The 20,821-nt window shown below is 36.9% G+C and overlaps 1 protein-coding gene across 3 annotated transcripts in view; it reads right to left on the bottom strand.

Annotated features, from left to right (window-relative positions):
• Window positions 1–20,821, bottom strand: part of PHKB (phosphorylase kinase regulatory subunit beta) — a 300,058-nt gene that overhangs the window by 25,144 nt on the left and 254,093 nt on the right. For 2 of the 3 annotated variants that reach the window (XM_021705835.2, XM_021705836.2), the window contains 8 exons: window positions 20,033–20,115; window positions 19,739–19,829; window positions 14,264–14,325; window positions 14,015–14,177; window positions 12,778–12,859; window positions 10,824–10,881; window positions 7,941–8,031; window positions 4,891–5,093 (listed from right to left, as the gene is read on the bottom strand). In XM_021705835.2, the coding sequence (XP_021561510.1) occupies window positions 4,891–5,093; window positions 7,941–8,031; window positions 10,824–10,881; window positions 12,778–12,859; window positions 14,015–14,177; window positions 14,264–14,325; window positions 19,739–19,829; window positions 20,033–20,115 (833 nt within the window). Of the gene's footprint in view, window positions 1–4,425; window positions 4,489–4,890; window positions 5,094–7,940; window positions 8,032–10,823; window positions 10,882–12,777; window positions 12,860–14,014; window positions 14,178–14,263; window positions 14,326–19,738; window positions 19,830–20,032; window positions 20,116–20,821 lie in introns of those variants that run through there. The other variant, XM_021705837.2, reaches the window with a different exon arrangement.

Here is a 20,821-nt window from a genome sequence, read left to right as displayed (position 1 = left end):
TTATAGACAAGAGAGCTGGAATAGGGGCTGGGGAAACATGAACACTGGAGAAATTCACTCTAGGTTCAAATCCTGGTTTGTGGTCTTACGACCTTGGACAAGTTACTTTGCTAAATTTTCACAGTATTTTATACATTTCTTGCAGTGTACAAGGAGCTAATTTAGAATCAGTTCCAAATCATCTCCATTGGTTTGGTCTCATGATGAATAGAGGGGCAAAATCTCACTTCTTATGTTAACTTCTAACTATTCAGGCTCCTTGGTGTGCCTTGCACTGTATAGTGCTAAACACTACTAATGCCAGATTAAAGGGGTGATAAACAAAAGATGAAAACCATCTGGAGCCAATGCACATCATAGTTGTTACATGAATACTTGAATACAAAATGGGTCATAAGTTGAAATCATGTAGAAGAGACCTTAAAGGTCATAAGGATTTAGGAAAACAGCAATGTCTGTTTCCCTGAGAAAACAGCAACAGTTTATATAAGTGAAAACATACATAAAGTGCTTAGGATCAAAGAACAAGAACTTTGAAGTCAGGCAGAATCTGGGTTTGAATCCCACTTTGACATACTGGTTTGACTAAGACAGGTATCTAAGCTTTCTGAATCTTGATTAGTTGTTTTTAAAATGGGGGACTAGTGCCTACCTCAAAGTTGTTGAATCGATTAAGTCAGATAATATATGTGAAGTATTTTAGCATACTGCATAGTATATAATAGGCATTCAATAAATCATATTTGTGGTTATGTTGGAAGAAGAGGAAATAGTGTATCATAGTGAACTTCTGAGTGCAATAACCATGTTATTCATATGCATATCCCCTTAGATCCTTATTGGGAATGCTGTTTAGAGAGGTACCATGATAAGGCAACTTGTACCATACTGATGTGATTAACTGTACCACTCCATTAATAAATGAAGGGAGAAGAGTGCTATATCCTTCTACCTTCTACATGTATAAGTGGATTTTCATATAAACAAGACATTGTTTAACTTGGTAATTTCCTGAAGGACATGACTTGTCCAAATGAACTGCATTTATCAAAAGTAAAAGAGTCCTTAATCATAGGAAACAAACTGAGGGTTGCTGGAGGGGAGAGGGGTGGGCAGCATGGGGTAACTGGATGATGGACATTGAGGAGGGCACGTGATGTAATGAGCACTGGGTGTTATATGCAGCTGATGAATCACTAAACTCTACCTCTGAAACTAATAATACACTATATGTTAATTAATTGGATTTAAATTAAAAATAGAAAAAAATTAAAGAAAGGAAGTAATTTTAAAAAAAGTAAAAGAGTCCTTTATTTCTTTATCTAATGAGCACAGAGACATGCTATCATTTGTTTTTCCTAGATTCCCCATCACTGGCTCAAGCAAGCTATCTGAACCTGCTTATAACTTATATATTAAACAATCTGATTGTCAAATTATATTGAACATCTCTTGTGAGCAAGACCCTGACACAGACAGGAAGATAAGATGTAGTCCCTATCCTTAGCAGAAGTAAATTTCTCAAATAAATTATACCTTATTAAAAAAACAGACTTCTCTCCAACTGAAAATGTACCAGTATTTAGAGCTAAATCTGTGAGCCCCACGTGAGAGGAAAATACACATTAATATACAAATTAATGAGTTGGGCTGGGACACTGTTAATACTCACAATGGAAATATAATGCCACGATTAATTCCAGGATTAGTTTCAGGACAATGAATAATTAAAATTTCATGGCAAATCTTCATTAGGAGGTTTTCTGCTATCGTTAAATACTAAGTTACATGTTGCTGTCCTGACATTTTTATTCTGGGTGGCACAGTTTAAGGAAAAAAAAGTACATTATTTCTCATGGAAGGCACTGAACATATAGAGTAGCAGATACACAAACAGGAAGAAAAGTATTTTTAAAATAAATTAAACATATTCCATTTCCATGAAGAGAAATTTCAGGTCAGATTTGAATTCAAAAAAGAAAATTCCAATGGATTTTTGTTAGAACATAAATTAGCCTAAAATGCTGAATAAGCAGTAAAGGAAAAACTACTACAGGCTGAAAAACATAGCATTGGAAGTAAAACTGTGGGAAACTGTTAACTTTTACTCTAAGACTTTGTTTAAACCTCTGCAAGGATGACTATCACTTAAAGAGGCTCTCTGAATGGAACATTTATTACAAAGAATGTGCTTTGGAAGAGTTATAACCTTTGCTTCTCAGTCAGGTTCAGAGAAATACCTGAGCCTGGGACAATAGAGTACTTTTAATACCCAGTGTGGATACAGAGAATCACATTTCCTTTCATTTACAGACAACTTACATGAAAGACCCATTTCTGTATCCTTATATGTAGTCAAGGGGTTGGAGTTAAAAATATTAGAGCAAGGAGACTGAACAAATCAGGGTATGATTCAAAGTTCTTATAATTGATTTAGAATACCTCTAAATCTTTGAAAGGAACAATTTTAAGGGGTAAAAATTAAGGTCAAGTTCTATGCTGAGTGAATTCAATTCTTGATCAAGAGAAAGGGGAGAAAAAGTGAGAAATTCACCTGAAATACATTATAATTGAAATCAGGCCAACAGTTTAAAAATAATAACTTCAAATGCAAAACTTTAAATAAAACTGAAAAATATAACTTATAAGTAGAAATCTCCTAGAGAAAATAACTAACACCAATTTTATGTTTATTTTTCAGATATTTTCCCATACATACATTACATATATATGTATAGTATTATTATTGTTCTCTTATTAAAAAATAGAACAATACATTTGCAACTTAGTTATTTTTTCACTTAATTTATCTTGGATATTTATAAATGTCAGTATAGACTTTCTCTTGTTATGTAATGGCTGAACAGCATTTTACTGTCTGGCTATAATAATTTATTTAAACTATTATGTCCTGCTGATGGATATCTAGGTTGTTCCCAAGGTTTCATTATTTCAAACACTGCTGAAATGAAGACTGCTATAAAACATGTCTAAATTCCTAGAATGAGAATTGTTGAATCAAGAGGTATGCAGATACTGCCAAATAAGCAACTAGTTTTTTTTACATGTAATTTTTTCAAGGAAAAACTGGGCAATCGTTTTTCATAAAGTGCTTCATACTCATGCGCAAAATTAAAACTAAGAAATGAGAGGGAAATCAATCCAACACAAAGAAGAAAGGAAAAAAATAACAAAAAGAAAGCATGGTAAAGAGAAAACAAAATGATAGGAATGAATAAGTCAAAATAGAAAAGAAATGGCACAAATACAAAATACATATTTCTATGAAAAGATAATCTCAAAAATAAATACAGCATAGATGCTGAATATAAAAGATATACCTATACTAAATGAAAAAAGAACATTAAAGGTAAAGAGAGAGAAGACAGTATATTAAGCTAATAATGACAGAAGAAAGCAGGCATGGGAAAAATATCAGACAGAAAATGATTTGGTATATTTTATGTATTGTAATAGTATCATGGTTATGTTTTTAAAAAGTCTTTGTCTCTTAGAGATACACACTCAAGTATTTACAGATGAGATATGATGGATTTGCTTTAAACCTGGAGGGGGTTTGGGTGGGGTAAGTAATTGGGAGGGTAGGAGTGAAATAAGATTGGCCATAGGATGATATTGTTGAAGCTGAGTGAAAGTATGGGCACAGAGGCTTTATTATACTAGTTGCTATAATTTTGTAGATGTTTGAAATTAAAAAAAATACTTTTAAATGAATTCAAGTAGAAAATAAATGGCACAAAAGAAGATATATTGTTAAAATTATAAAGTAACATGGACAAAAAATCTTTAAAATATACAAAACAAAACTGGAAAAAAAATGCAAGGAGGAGACAAATCCATAATTAAAATGAGAAATTTTTAAGACTTTTTACCAAAAATTGAGGATCAAGTAGAACAGAAATAGTAAAGATACTAATGATCCAATTATATCACCAGCATGCTATACACTTATTCATACTCACACACTCACATATATTTGTGCCTGACAGTCTCTCTATTCTTTTTAAACACTAGAGGAACACCCCCCTCTGCAAATTGGCCATATATTAGATTACTCTATATACTTCAGTATTGTTTGATTCTTATAGATAGGTATTCATGTATGTGATAATCAAAAAAACATTAAAGAAAAGAAATATTTATACTTTGGTTGTGGCAGGTTTTTAAAACACATTCTCTCATTCCATCTCACATAAAACAATGAGCCTGGTATGAAGGTGAGGCTGGAGAGGCTCAGTCATTTATCCCAGGTCACTAAAGCGGTAAGTGGCAGCCAGGACTTACACTCAGTTCTGCTGAATGCCAGAGCCTGGTCAGTCTGCCTGACCATGCTGCCTCACAAAATTCTCGATTAAGAAGATTCAAGATCACCAGACCCTTACTTTTAATTTCTTCTTCAAACAGAACACTTAAGATTTTAATGATTAAAAATCAGATTCTGGTAGAAAATGGATGCAGTAGAATATTCTGAAAAAGACAAAAATTTTTACTTCAGTGTGTCTTCCTGACACCCAGTTTTACTGAAAATCATTCTTCTCTTAAGGCTTATCCATTTTATTTACAGGAATTTTTACAAGTACTAATGCTTAGTGGTATTTTTTTGTTTTTTGTTTTTTAAACATGATGCAGTTGTTTAAATCCTTGGAGTTCGATTTCATCAGAGAACAGCGTTACTTCATTATGTCTAACATGGAAATTAAAAAAACAGGAAGATTCTTTCAGGCCACAGGTATTTATTTCTTCACACCACCAGATGTTGCCTCTATTACTCTGGGTAAAGATGTGCTTTCCTAGATACCCACCAGGCCTGGGGCAGGCCATGTCTGTTGGAGGACAACTCTTTATGCAAATGCAAAGCACTTTACTCACCCAATTCGTATTTTCAGCATGCCACTGAATAACTCAGGGTTATTGGAGATGATCCAGCCAATATGGATGACCAGTTCTTGCTGAATGACCGCCTCCCTCTCATCATGGGTATTACACTTGTAATAGATGATGTTCTTAATCACTCTTGGAGACAAAGGATTAGAGATAACCTCTTCTTCATGCCCAAAGGCACCCAGAGTTACCTATAAGTGGCAGAATTTTATTGCAAAAATTTCCTAGCAACTAAAAGATAAGAGAAAATATTCAAGGCTCAGGATGACTGGCAGGCTGAAATTACTCTACGAGAGCTAGGGAATTAGGTAGAATAACTGTTCCTGCTATTTATTTAAATGGCCTTCAAAGCATGACTCCCACTAGGGTTCATGATGGTTCACAGTCTGGTCTAAAATATAAGGGCAGGTAAGGGCCCCAGTTAGGGAAGTGAAGGTGAGTGGATAAAAGTAGGGAAGGAATATAAATAACTATTAAGAGAAAATTATTCTGAATGACTTTAGTACTAGAAACTCTCCAGAGAAACCAAAATACATTGGATAGTTTTACTTTACTGCACAGTCTACACAATTTAGTATTTGAGAGTATATTTTTCACTTCTTTTATAGTTTCTCATGTGGAACTTTTGTTCTTTAACAACACTATAACCTTTTCAAAGGCAGATGCGAGGTCATATAGTTCTAGTGTAGCCCCCACTTATCTCAGCATAGGGCTAGGCACCTAGTGAGTATTAAGATACTTGTTGATCTATCTCTCACCTGTGGAGGGGGATAAACGAGGCTGCCCACAAGCCTAGGAAATGAGAAAGCACAGAGGGAAATGACAACAAAAACTCAAAGCAGAGAGTGCTGCTGAAACTGGTAAAGAGGAATACTCTGCATCTCTCTCCTCTGTCCTTGGCATCCTGCCTCCCAGAAAAGTCTGCACCCCCTCTTTCCTCCTGATTACCCCCTCCCTCTCTCTTCTATGGACAAGTGCACAATTATAAGAGGCAGGAAAATGAAGAGCATATCAAAGGGCCCTTGTGTTTTCTGAGATGAGGGGAGAGAGCAGAACATGAGGTCTTTTGCCCCAACTTTGTGATGAAGTGAAAACTGAGAACTGCTGGTTTATTATATCACAAGTGGTACCAACCAGGTAGTCCAAGTACGATTACTTTTCTTAAAATGTCAGTGTGTAAAGAAGAAAACAAACAGAAGGCACATCACTGCCTCTGGAAGTGATGATGACTAAACCACTATTTCATTCCAGAGAGCTTGAGGTGATCTGAAAGTACTTTGTAGAAATAGTATTACCTTAGGTCTCAGGGCAGCATTTCATAAATGAGTGAAAAAACTTTGAATGTTCCATCCTCATTTCTTTTTTGTAAAGGGGTAAGATGCAGTCTGTGAAGGGACTTCATGCACCTGAAATGGAGCTGTCAGCCTCCCAGGCTTACTCAGCTCTGTAAATGTCTCCCTGGGAGATGTGCTGGTCTGGCAGGCAATGATCCAGCCACAGCCTCAGGGCAGGCTCCAAGGCCTCTAGGATATGGGGAGCAGAGTCTCAGGATCACAGGTTGCGAGTCCCCTCCATATAATGCACAGAATGGACATGACTAACCTTAACCCACCCCTCTCCAAGTGTCAGGTACCATGACCTCAAAGATCTCTAAAATCTCATATACTCATATGTAGTAGAATTAACTATATTTTCAGATATACTACAGGGGCCTAAAATCCAAGGAAAGATAGCTTCCCAAAGCCCATTTACTTTCTCCTAGAGGTGACTCGGTCCAGGGCAACAATACGAGACTGTGGCTGGAGGTAAGGACTGTGGTGAGGAAGGGCAATGGATAAGGTACTTCCTGTACCTTGGTCTATGTAGCTGATGAATGAGGATGACAATTCTACCTCTTAATGTGGAGAAAACAGAGAAAATAACATATGTGAAAAGTGATTTAACTTTTTCTCAGGAGTTTTTAATTAATACATTTTTTTCATTGTTAATAAATACTACAAGATAAAATAACTTACTATCCTAACATTTCAAGCTGGAAGTCAAGAGATGAAATAATTACAATTTTAATGAATTAAGAGCCCTGAAATATGATCAATGGGCTGATTCTATTAAGGAGGGTTAAAGTATTTCATATTATTAAAGCTTATTATATCCCTAGGTCAACTGTCAGGAAAGCATGATAAAGCACACATATTCCCAAAGAAGAGAAAGAAAGCAAACAGGTTTTCATTCCAACCAGATGATGATTCAGCCAGGTAATTAGAGCTTATGGAAAACAAAACAAAAAATGAGCAGCCACATCCCACTCTGCATACCCACATGCACAGGCTCAATTCAAGCCACATTCATCAAGTGCCTACTCCAAGTCAGACCCCATGCTGAGACAGGTGCTGGACAAGACCTGGGCCCTGACTTCCAGGGGTTCACAGCCTATCCTGGGGTAGAGAGACACACTTTGAAATGAATTGGGATCCAGGGCAGATCGTGAGAAGTGTCACAGGCCTGTTATGAGAACCCAGTGGAGAGAGGGACCATTGCTAACTGGAGACAGCTGTGAGGAGGAGCTAACAAGAGCTGGTCCTTGTGGGAGGGGAGGAGCTACAGGGAGAGGTGGCCTAAAGGGTTAACGATCTGGGGAGTCAAAGCATTTCTAAGGGTGAGAAGAATTTCACGTTGAGTAGAAGGAAAAATGTGCCCTTCACTATTCACCTATCTTTGCCCTGCCTATCCTAAACCTGTCTGGAGTACTTTAGTTGGTATTATTCCATTTTCTGGGTCAGCATCTTCACTGATCTCAACACAGGAGTTGAAAATCAGAGCTCTAAGGTACAGCAGGAAAAAGGGGTGGTCTACTTAGTAACTGTGCATCTTTAAGACTAGGTTTTGCTTCTGTAGGAGCCTTCTGTAGAAATGCCTGAGCCATTGTTAATATGGTTGAGAGGCCTAGGACACTGAGGCTTGCCAGATTTAAAATCTTGAGTCCTATCCAGAAGCTTTTGTGATGTGACTGAGTGAGAGTCTGAAAATCAGATACTTACCTGTTTGCCCTGCACTAAAACATTAGTAATGGATGGGGCCAGGCTGTCCACTAGTTTACTTAAAAGACTTGCTGCACAGCGCACAACCGACCTGGGGGCAAAGAAGAGAGCACGCCAGAGGTTGACAAATCTAAAAGATGATGAATGAATGGGGGCCCTGATGGGGAGACTGAAAAATGTGCACAATTAGGTCCTTACGTAATAATTTGGAGGAAATACTGAGCCTAAGACACTGGACCTCATATCTGAAGTCTCCCAGACTGTAGGACCATCCAGAATTAGGGAGGGATCCCTAATCCTCACCTCTGCTACCAGCATTATTCATGCCATTGTCAATTTAAAAAGAAAGAAAAAGGAGCCTAACCATCCCTTTGATGGGGAGTAGAGTAGGAGGAGGAATTGAGTATTCTGATTTTGCATTAAAAAATTCATTATTAAGTCTGTTACTGGTAAATGTCATCTATTCCTATAACCACTTTGAATCATGTTTCTTTTGGTGCCTAGATAACCAAATTCCTAGATTTGGGGACTCGCTTAGTACTCAATTTTAGGAAGTGATATAATGAAATACCAGCATTTTTTTTTTCTTGATAGAGCCAGAATGTTGGAGGAAGGAATTCACACTGCTATTTTTACATTTCTGAAAAAGTCTCAGATTCTAGAGGGAACAGATTTTTTTAAAGCATGGCACATGCAATACATAAGACATTTTTTTCCCTCAAAAGTAAAATTCATGTGGAACTTTTAGAGGAAGAAAATAAAATGAAAATGTAGGTTTAAAACTGTTTTCCTCGGGCGCCTGGGTGGCTCAGTCGTTAAGCATCTGCCTTCGGCTCAGGTCATGATCCCAGGGTCCTGGGATCGAGTCCCACATCGGGCTCCCTGCTCGGCAGGAAGCCTGCTTCTCCCTCTCCCACTCCCCCTGCTTGTGTTCCTGCTCTCGCTATCTCTCTCTCTGTCAAAAAAAAAAAAAAAAAATCTTTAAAACTGTTTTCCTCTATTTCAGGATATCCATGGAAGCTGACTTATAAAAAGTATCTATATTCCGGGGCGCCTGGGTGGCTCAGTCGTTAAGCGTCTGCCTTCAGCTCAGGTCATGATTCCAGGGTCCTGGGATTGAGCCCTGCATCGGGCTCCCTGCTCCGCGGGAAGCCTGCTTCTCCCTCTCCCACTCCCCCTGCTTGTGTTCCCTCTCTCGCTGTGTCTCTCTCTGTCAAATAAATAAATAAAATCTTTAAAAAAAAAAAGTATCTATATTCCTTAGTCCTAACATAGATGGACTAGTAGAAAATTAAGTCAGTAACTGGTAAAGTTAATGAAACAAACACTTCCTACTTTTAGAGAAGCTTTCACCCACACACTTTAAGACAAAAAGACATACTTAACCCTCAGAATGCAAATAAGCCCACACGTTTCAAGCAGCTTGAATTTTTCCACATTCTGTGTATGTTACCTGTTTCCCATGTACCAGAAAAGTAGTAATGTGTGGGGCTATAGAGGAAGAAAATTTCTGGGCAAAGGCAGCCCCATAGCGTACCGCCAACCTGATTGTGTCAGTGGAAAGCCATAAAAGGTAAAATACAGTAAATAAACTTCCAGGAGTTTATACTTTTAAAACATAAGAGTCAGCACTCTAAATATCTGCTAGTTAATGCTTTATCTAAAATCCAAGTATAATAACATAAAGCAAAAACAGGTTCACTTAGCAAAAAATTAGACTATACACCACATTTGAAACATACTGGCTGAAAAGCAACATCTATTGCCTTGCATGCCTTACCGTGCTGAGAATTTACAGTGCAAATTTGAGATTTAGCCAGAGGATTATTATATTACTTCTTCTGGGTTGGAATGATATATTTACTATAAATCATAGAGTTGAAATACCGCTAAGAGATTGTCTTGTCAAATCCCTTTATTTTAGAGATTAGAAACCTGAGGCTCATTGAGGTTAAGAGCGCTGGAGATTTTTTTTTTTTTCCAAAATGAGATAATAATGGGTCATTTAAAAAATACTTGTACTCTTGGGCGCCTGGGTGGCTCAGTTGGTTAAGCGACTGCCTTCGGCTCAGGTCATGATCCTGGAGTCCCAGGATCGAGTCCCGCATCGGGCTCCTTGCTCAGCAGCGAGTCTGCTTCTCCCTCTGACCCTCCCTACTCTCATGCTCTCTCTGTCTCATTCTCTCTCAAATAAATAAATAAAATCTTAAAAAAAAAAAAAAAAAAAACTTGTACTCTTACTTTCAAAATGTTAGATTCTGCTAGTAAAATGGCTAGAACTGCTTCAAAATACAGAGGGCTATGCATTTAGGCATACCTACCCCATTGTGAACTGAAACAATTTTATCTCAACTTGCCCTATTTTTTTTTTCAACCCCTGAGAGACTACTTCTGCAGAATATATTAGTTATTTTACATGAAGCAACTACAATCACTGGGATTCATTCAACTTAAGTGGTGAGAGAACTGCCTTCTATTATTTTTGCTTATGATTAAATGAACCATTGGTCTCTTTTCATGGCCTTCTATAATAACAGAACAGATTTCCTGAATACAAAGTAGAACCTAAAGCACCTTGCTGGGATGGAGGAGGTGCAGTGTAGGAAAGAGTCATTAGCATATCATTCCAGTGAATACTCTCTCCAGGTTCTATTCCTATGGAGGTCCTTATTCCCAGACATTACTTTTAGTATCTTGGGAGAGCCACAATATAATGGAATGTAGAAAGATCCTTAGAAAGTAGACAGAATCATGGCCGTAACCTTGGAGTTTAAAAGTAAAAATTAGGATAAATAACCGTCTTTACGATTGGCCATTATCTTTATGCCTTTAAATATGACAACACAAAAAATAAAACACAGTGACAAAGACACTAATACGAACCAAAGCTTTTTGCTGCCAGCTCTTCTATAGACTCTCTCAATGTGATCAGAAACGGTACCTAGACATTGGATAATAGAGTCCTTGTTGAAAAAAAAACCCCTTTTAATTAAATGAATAACATTTATTCTCTTTTAAAAAACCACTCTTGAATTTCATTTTGTTCCACTAGAGTTAATACACCCACACCCATTAGTCTTCTGAACTCCCTGACATATTTAAACATGTAACCCAATATATAGTGTGAATGTCCCAGGCATAATTACTATTTAGTTTGAGTATATGATTTTGGTGAGTACTTTATTTCTTGAAATTTATTGTTTTCCTAATTAACATACAATCTAAGTTTTTAACAAATAATATTATTTTAATTAGCACAGAAAATAAACAGAATACAGCAAATTGAGCAAGTACTGTAGACTCTGAATATATATGATTATTCATTTATTTGTCCATGAAAGTTTATGGAGACTCTATTATGTGCATGATCATTCCAATACATAGTAGTCCTCAAAAGACACCACTGGGCTTCATTCTTTGGCCACAATTTACATGCGGTCTGGCTTTGTGACTAGCTTGTCAATAAATTAATGATGGTGACAGGACAGAGTAGCAAAAAGGAAACATGGGCAGAGAACAATTCATTTTACCATGAATTTATTTTTATAGCTTTATAACAAATTGGATAAAATTACATTCAGATTCTGTAGATGCTTATGATTTTCATTGTATCATAAGATTTTACAGATTTAAAAACTTAGTCTTTTAAATAAGCAAAAGATGAGTATTATTCCTATTTATAAAAATAGTTGAAAAAATAATTCTCTCAGCATTTTCATTATAAACTATTTTATATAAACTTTGTTTTATTTTAAAACACTACTAAAATAACCATTCTGCATTCTAGGTTCCTATTAAAACGTTTGCTTTTTAAAAATCCTATTGTTTTAGTTAAAGTATAAATTTCAATGAATGTCCTCAATATAATTGGGATTCTGCTTATAGTTTCAAGATTAGAATTAGAAATTAGAAACAAGTTAATTAGAAACATGAGGGATTCTGTTTGAAATTTGCTTAAAGTTTTTCTGCCTTTAATCAGTTAAGAAAATTAAGACTATTCAGCTGACGTATATAATTTCAAGAAGTTTATCTCTTAGCTACAATAATGTAAAAACTAAGTAGACCTTATTTGAATAAACAATTATGTTTAGTTCACTACGAAAACTATAAATCTTATTAATTACATTGCTGTTTAGAATCCTGACTCAATCTCTAATCCTAAACAAATCAACATGCCCCTCTAACAGAGGACTTTCAGATGAGCCAAAAACTTTGAGTATCTTGAAATATATTCTATATTATTCTATATAATAAAACACTAGAAGCAGGCCATGATGGAGAATTCAAGGATTCATTAGAGTGCCTCAACATACAAGTGTGGATTTCAGGGGTAATTGGGTTGCATCCTTAATGCAGAGAAGACATGATTAGAAATGATTTATTTTTGTTAACAATGTTTAGAGCACAATTCTATTAAATGCCATGTTCCACTGGCTGCTGCAGACCATGAGGGAGCTAATTTTTATAGCTATCATGATTCAATATTGTTCTTAAAAACATTCAGGAAATAAAACTGGAAACAGAAACTGTCAATAAAGAACTATTAAAGAGTCATCAGAGGTTAACAGTCACAGGCAGAATCAGGCTCTAAGACCATTCAGACAATCAGAGAAACAATCAAGCATCACTGCATGAAAGCAATTTAGGAGTTCATACATCAGTCTATTCCACTCTAGGGGGTATGAGTAAACATTTTCCATTTAAAGGTTAAAAAAAAGGTTTAATGGAGGATAAAATAACTTATTTTAGTATATATTCATTATGTATATTTGCTATATGTTCAAGAATAGAGAGGTCTCACTATTTAAAAATGTTATCTTAGACATGTATACTTAACCTTCCCTGGTGATGAAGTTGGGGCCTTCTCTTTTGAGCAGTATACCCAGCAGGATGGCTTGGCTAGCCAGACAACTGCAGTCCTAAAAATACAAATCACAGTGAGTAACTGGAATAAAACGGGTACAAAAGTTATCATAGGGAGTAACTAATCAGGCAACCACATGATGCAGAGAGGAAATCTGCTACAGAATTAAAGAAAAATAAAATGTTACTGATACACTACCAAGCATTAGATGACATTAAACAACTCCTTATCTTAGGTATCTTGGAGACAGAGAGTAGACAGGTTGGCTTCCTGATACAGTATTTAATCTGTATCTTCCAGGAAATAAGATAACCAATGGATAGAAAATATATTGTCTACAAGCATTAATACTTGATTAATATTTGATTCTGCCACTCTGAGAACATCCCTTTTGACTTTGCTTATTCATAAATGAAAGACCATGTTGCTATCAACCTGTTATGAGGAGAGAGATAAAAGGAGGGGACATGTGTAGAGTGCTTTTTATACATTATGGCACCGTGCTTTGTGCTTTATGCTTACCATATCATACTCATGTTTATGGAGATCTATAGATAATGTCAATCAATAACAAGGACAGAAGATGTCTGGTAGGATATATATTTAACCTACATGCTCAAATTTGTGATACGGCCCAACAAGATGTCATAGTGTTTTAGTTCTATCATTACAGTTTCATTTCCTTGGATAAGTACTATACCCCACTCTCACCCCACCTCTTTTAAAATGCAAATAATCTTAAGGAAGGCAAAGTATTAGGTTGTTAACATAATATTCATATGAATGTGGTCATAGAGGATTGCTTTCCTTAGTGACTGGAGAGACTTAAAGCAAGCATTAAGACCTAAACACAGGGATAAGACAGAAGATCCAAGTTGGGAAAAGGATGGGAGAGTACTAAATGAGAAGTCCGGAGATCCCAAAGGCAACTATTCCTGACATAACTTCTTCAATGGCTCATATAATACCTTCATACCCAAGGCAACCCAAATCATCCACACTTCTTAAGCATCTTTAAGACATCCACGCTAATGTTAGACCATGAGAACAACCTCTCATTGGTGCCTCTACCATGGAGAGGCCGTCTACCTCTTCCTCCAGGCACTTCCATCTACCTTCTCTGAGAGGACAAAAGAAATATGGCTTGGCCCTGAAAATTCCTGCTCTGCCAACCTCACTCAGAGCCATGTGGGAATTACATCTTCCTCACATTCAGTTTTTGAAGAATTTCGTGGGTGGACTTGTTCTTCCATTCAGTAATGGCGATATCTGGTTGCTGTTTTAGTTCAGGAGCACTGGAGGTACTGCTTTGTCGTTTGACTTTTGAATGTTTTGGAAGTTCTAGTTCCTCAAAACTCTTAAATTCTGGAAGCCTAGAAATTAAAAGAAAAAGTTTCAGATTTCCTGCATTTCTAATTCTAGTTTCCTGCTTTTCCAATACTAACCCAAAGGGACTTACTCTTCTGTGTCACTGATTCGTAGGAAGTCAAGTTGTTCTACTACAGCTCCAGATATTAGTGTCTGAAATGTGAGAAAAAATTCACAACTCTTAAATTCATGAAGCCATACCCTTATGATCTGTGTATATAAGTTTCTGTAAGTATGTAATACTCAAAAAAAGTTTACTTTAAAAAGTACACACAATTCTTTTTTTTTTTTTTTTTAAGATTTTATTTATTTATTTGAGAGAGAGAGAGAATGAGAGAGAGAGCATGACAGGGGGAGGGTCAGAGAGAGAAGCAGACTCCCTGTTGAACAGGCAGCCTGATGTGGGACTCGATCCTGGGACTCCAGGATCATGACCTGAGCCGAAGGCAGTCGCTTAACCAACTGAACCACCCAGGCACCCCACACAATTCTTAATTTCTTAAATGAGCATTCTAAAATCAGGTTTGCATATACAACAAAACCCTCTTAAAAAGAACATATAAATCATGCTACAAGTTCATGGGTCATAATAAATAGGAAAGTCAACATGAGATGAACTGTATTTTCTCTCTGTTCTGAGAATTGTGGGCATTTATTTTTAAGCTAGAATTAAAATTCAGTACCTATTAACATGTTAAAAATAGTTTGAAATTAAAAAACAACAAGGAATACTAAAACTGTCTTGAGAAAAGATGATGTGAAATTGCACGTTGGATTCTGTTACCATGATCTATTTCAGGGCTATCCAGTTATGGGATACTCTGCCAAGTCTCTGTTTTTCAGGGTCAGGAAGTTGTTGATTACTGAGGCCAGTCCTTCTCTACATTCTGGCAACCCATATCTGGTCATTTTATTTTTCATTAGTTCCTGATTATAGGTTAGCACACTAAATAAGGCCAAACTCAAACACAGTTTTTATTTGTCAGTGGTTCATAGTGAAGACCATAAATGAATGATAACCCACAATGGTTTTTTAGCAATATGTGTCACTTCTAATTATCTGATGAACTGTCAGATAAAACTGAGAAATGTACTGCATAAAAAAACCCATAAATTATTATTTTAAAAATAAGGCAATTCTTCAATCAAAACTGTCTTACATGTATTACTTTCTCAATTTTCTCACTGTTTTTTTCAAATAGGAAGCAACATGACACAGGAAATGTTGCACTTGTTGGCTAACCACCCAGAGTTGTGCTGCCTTCTCCTCTAGTGGAAACTCATAAACAAAGTAGATCATCAACAAATACCTACTACAAATGTCAGGATAGACATATTACCAGCAATCATACTAAAGCGTCCTTTCAGAGTTTGAGTGAGGAAGGCCAAACATGCAACCAATCTGCACATTTTCATGTGGCAGCAACAGTCAAGGTCTGAGAGCAGTCTGTGCCTAGGTAGAGAGCAGTGTTGAGCATAATAAAAGTCCGCTGAGTGGTATTTCCTAAGATTCAGGCTGAGATCTACACATCTTGCTCTCTGGTTGACTTATTTGTTAGACAAATATTCATTGAACACCTACCATATTCCAGGCACTCTGCTAGGTATTAAGGATATAGCAAGAATAAAATACACAAAATCCTTGCCCTCTTGAAATTGACCTTAGCTGTGTGTAGGAAGAAGACAATATAAACAAACAAAAAACTAAGTATGTTATGTCAGATAATGTTAAGTACAGAGTAGAAATAAGAAAGGTAGGGGATGGGCGCCTGGGTGGCTCAGTTGATTAAGCGACTGCCTTCGGCTCAGGTCATGATCCTGGAGCCCCGGGATCGAGTCCCGCATCGGGCTCCCTGCTCGGCGGGGAGTCTGCTTCTCCCTCTGCCCTTCCCCCCTCTCATGCTCTCTCTCTCTAATAAATAAAATAAATAAATCTTTAAAAAAAAAAAAAAGAAAGGTAGGGGATGAGAAGTGTTGGGGCAGGAGAGTAGGAGGAGGCAGGTTTGCCATTTTATACAGGCGATCAGAAAAGACTTTTCTCATACAGTGACATGTAAGCGGAGGCTGTAGGAAGGACTGTAGTCAACAATATGGATCTTAAGGAAGAATGTGCGGGGCTGAGGGAACAGCAAGTGCAAAGTTCCTGAAGCAGAAGCATACCTGGTGTGTTTCAGGAGCAGTAAGGAGAAGAGTGTGGATGGAATACAGTAGATAGGACAGAGTGGTAGGAGATGAAGTCAGAAAAAAAAAAGTCCAGATCACGGACGGTGTAAAGACCACTGGAAGGACTTTGGCTTGTTTTCATTTTGTATGAGTGAGAAAGTCAGTAAAGGCTTATGATATGTGACATAATCTAACTGCCTTATGACCAGATAGAGTAAAGATGCTAACTGTCTTATGGCCAGTAGGAATTTTGGAGACTGCTGTAAAAACCTAGGCGAGGCATGATGGTAACCTGAGCTGTGATGTTAGTGTTAGATGATGGGAAGTGGTTAGATTCTGGATATAATCTGAGGGTACAGAAAACCAGAATTGATTATGGATTGTTATAATGTGGGATATGAAAGAAAGAGAAGAGTCAAGAATTATTTGATGCCCAAATCTAATAGCTAATACTGAAAACATAAGAAAAATAATTTTGATTTAATATTTTCTATTATTAGCTTACCCACTCCATATACTGATTAAGCCCATATGGTAAATGTTAATAGGCAAATGCTAAATTCCATTAATAGTCTCTAGAGCTTTTGATAAAAAAAATTCAGTTGGTTAAGAGAGGCTCCTAAATTAGTTTTATAAAAAATATTACACTTGTGATTAATTTACTAGCCATTAATACTTTACTTCTCATGGTAATTAAATGACTTAACATTGTTATATATATGTCAGATGAAATATAATATTGGTATCCTGCTCTGTGATACTTAATTATATCCCACCAAGTTCCTTTCCAGCTGAACATCCTACCTGAGACTGCACTCCATCCTATCATTCTGCATTGCTCCCTGGCTTTGTTTTTGGTTTGGTTCCCCCACTAGAATAAGTCCCATGAGATCAGGGACCTTGTATATTTTTTTCACCACTTTATCTCCAGTGCCTAGAGATCAATCAACATATGTTGAATCAATGAACCAATATTCATACCTTTCCTAAGAGAGTATAGTAGTGAGCAGAGCACTCTGGGAATTCAGAGATGACTCAAGCTTGGCCTGAAAAAGTTTTCAATCCACAGAGAGAAGCAGACACAAGAAACTAGCTACACTTAAATTAAGAACTATAGCAAAAGTTCAAGCAAAATGCCACAGAAACACATTGGAATGAGAAATTAATTCCAAACTTTGAGACTTCAATAAAGAGGTGACATTGACCTAAATTATAAAATTATTTAGAAGGGAAAAAAAAGAGAGAAAGGCAACTCTAGAATAGAATAACAGCATGAACAGGAAAAAAATTCCAATTACATTCAGGGATTTTGAAAGTATTCAGTATACTTGGGGAGTGGAAAGCAGGGCTGGGAATGAGCTGCATGGAAAGATCCTGGGTGATCAGGTAGGAAGGGAAGTTGAGGCCCAGTGATGAGAGAGACTGTGGAACATGGGCTAAAGAAATTTGAAAGGGCTTGAAATAAAAAGAGAAGCATATAGGTGTCATTTTCATTTACTATATTAAAGAGAAGATAAAGGCTAGGGTGGGGTGATGTGGGGTTGTTGTTTAATAAGTGTAAAGTTTTGCAAGATGAAAAGAAGCTTATTCTCTGGTGAAAGACTCTGTACTCAAGGGAGGATATAGGGCACAGCAGAGAGCAGGAGACACAGTGGGACCCCCCGGCTCCTTCCCCAACCCTGTACTCAGGATATGAAAGCAAAACGTATGTTCTTCAGGCAGGAGGTTAGATGTTTATTTTGGAAAATGAAGGGCCTAGGAGAAAAAAACTCCAGATATTGGCACCTGGGATTTCCCCCAACAGAAAGAGCCCTTGCTACCAGATTACCTGATAAATGACATCATCGTGACAAGAATCCTTGTTACCAAACAAAGAGCTTCCAATAAACTTATTCTTTCATTCTTAAAAGTGAATGGATAGCTAAAGATTACCACACATCTGACAAATGCCTCCAACATGAAAGACTGAGCACAAAAAAAACAGAAAAGAAACCTGAAAGAGATCAGGCAAGAAGAAAATTTCAAAAACTCTCAAGTAAATAATCTTAGAAAGATAAAAAATAATATCCAGAAGATAAGAACATGATACTATGAAAAGGGAGAATTAAAAACATGATAGCCAAAATATAAAACTTAACAGAGAAGCTGCATGATAAATATGAAAGAAATTTTTCCAGAAAGCATGACAAAAAGACAATAGAATAGCAACAGAAAGCGACAGAAAATAAGGGGGAAAAGATAAAAAATTTAGATAAAAAACAATCAAGTACACAAAACACAAGCACTAGTGGAATGAGTATGTAAACATGCCATTTGTAACATTTACCTACATAGCTCCCTCTATAAATTTTCCTCTTTCTTACTCAATATTGAGAAACTGCTACATGAAAGACTCTATGAGATAATCAAAATTTTTTGTAGAAAATAAGGCACTCAAGTCCATGACAGACTACAGTCTGAGCAGTTCATGTTAAAGGTCATAAAAGGGGGGCGCCTGGGTGGCTCAGTTGTTAAGCGTCTGCCTTCGGCTCAGGTCATGGTCTCAGGGTCCTGGGATCGAGCCCCGCATCGGGCTCGCTGCTCGGCGGAGAGCCTGCTTCTCCCTCTCCCACTCCCCCTGCTTGTGTTTCCTCTCTCACTGTGTCTCTCTCTGTCAAATAAATAAATAAAATCTTTAAAAAAATAAAAAAATAAAAAAAATAAAGGTCATAAAAGGATGTTCCAGAAGAGTGGTGTTATATTTGGTCTAGGTGATTTTGCAGAACTGGCCCTAAAGTTTGGTAAGATTTTAAAGTGCAGACAGCTTGAAAGAATGAAGGATATTCCAGATAGAGGAAATGGCATGAGCAGAGGGGCAGAACCTCACAAAGTCAGAATACAGTAATTAACTTGTATTGGCTGAAGCACAAACAGTGTTTAGTAGAAGATAACTGTGGGTGGGGAGGCTGTTCTGGCTAATAGGGAACCACAAGGGGCTTCTGTCATTTAGGAGTTATGAAGATAATGTTGTGAGGTCCTGAATCAAACAACGATCATCTCCAGATTGGATGTTACTGTGAAGCAGGGAAAAGAACACTGGACCAGGGAGTTAGGTATCTTGGACCAGGGAGTTAGGCAGGTCACTTCACCACTCTGGACCCCAGCTTCCTCAACTGCAAAACAGAGGTTGGAGATGAGGTATTAAAGGCTAAAATTCTGGTTGGGAAACCACTGCAATTGTCCAAGCACAAGACTGAAGGGATAAAATAAACAGGATGGTTACAACAGGAATACGAAGGCAAGGAATAAACTCTTAAGACAAAAACCTTAAACAGAACATATATTAAGAAATACAGCTGTGTATTATATATATCTGTATATTAATTGTCCTGAAACAGAAACACACTGAAATTCAAAAGATTACCTGTAGACGATCAACATGAACTTTGACTCCTCCAACTATTCCCTTTTTAAAGGATGCTAACATATCTAATATGGGGTTGAATCGGCTACCTCTAAAAAATATAAACAAACAAAAGGTGCATTATTAATAACAGAATGAGAAATAAAAAGTTTAATACTAAATATCCTTCACATATGCAAGTCTCTCTGCCACATGCTGACAGAGACATAAAAACAGTAGGAGGCCCTGCTTCTAAAGGGTTCATAATGTTAAAGGGGGTGAGATGAGTGCACCTCACTTCTTTTATCAACCTACCGTATATTGTCTTCCCGGATGAGAACAAGGAAAAGTGGACGTCCATGCATTTTCCAGTATTGCTTAATGAACTGTAGTGCATTCTATCAAAACATAAGAATGAGGCAGAATGAAATGGCACTGTATCTGAGCCAATCAGGATGTTTAACCATTTGTGGCAAAGAGCCAACAAAACTCTGATATATGAAGATAATTCACAGTCAAACCCTGGATAATATAAACTACAGGGGTAGAAATATTCTGATACAAACATATACAAGTATGAATATATACAAAGCTAAGTTTAAAACTTTATTGATTTCAAACTTTGTTCTTAAAAGTAATCAGATTACATATATTTTAAGCCTGCTTCTTTTCTGGTGGCCTAATGAATACAGTTTAAGAATGGTCCCTGGAGGAAAAAAGAGAGAGAGAGACAGAGAGACAAAACAAGAAATATTAACTATAGAGAACAAACTGATGGTTACCAGAGGGGTGGTGGGTAGGAGGATGAAATGGGTGATGGGGATTAAGGCGTGCACTTGTCGCGATGAGCACCAGGTGATGTATGGAATTGTTGAATCACTATATTCTACATCTGAAACTAATATAACACTGTATGTTAACTAACTAGAATTAAAATAAATACTTAAAGAAGAAAAAAAAAAATGGTCCCAGGGAGGAAAAATCAATCCAGGGTTGTCATCCAGAAGATTAATCCTCATCCCACATTACTGTGCATTTATTACAGCAGGTAGAAGAAACTAGACTGAATCTATACAGACCATCAGAAATGTGGAGAGAGTTCTT

This window comes from Neomonachus schauinslandi, chromosome 16, assembly GCF_002201575.2.
Source record: "Neomonachus schauinslandi chromosome 16, ASM220157v2, whole genome shotgun sequence".
In the NCBI taxonomy this organism is placed as follows: domain Eukaryota; kingdom Metazoa; phylum Chordata; class Mammalia; order Carnivora; family Phocidae; genus Neomonachus; species Neomonachus schauinslandi.
The sequence above is the reverse complement of the archived record's forward strand: the minus strand, read 5'-3'. Positions and strand labels throughout refer to the sequence as shown.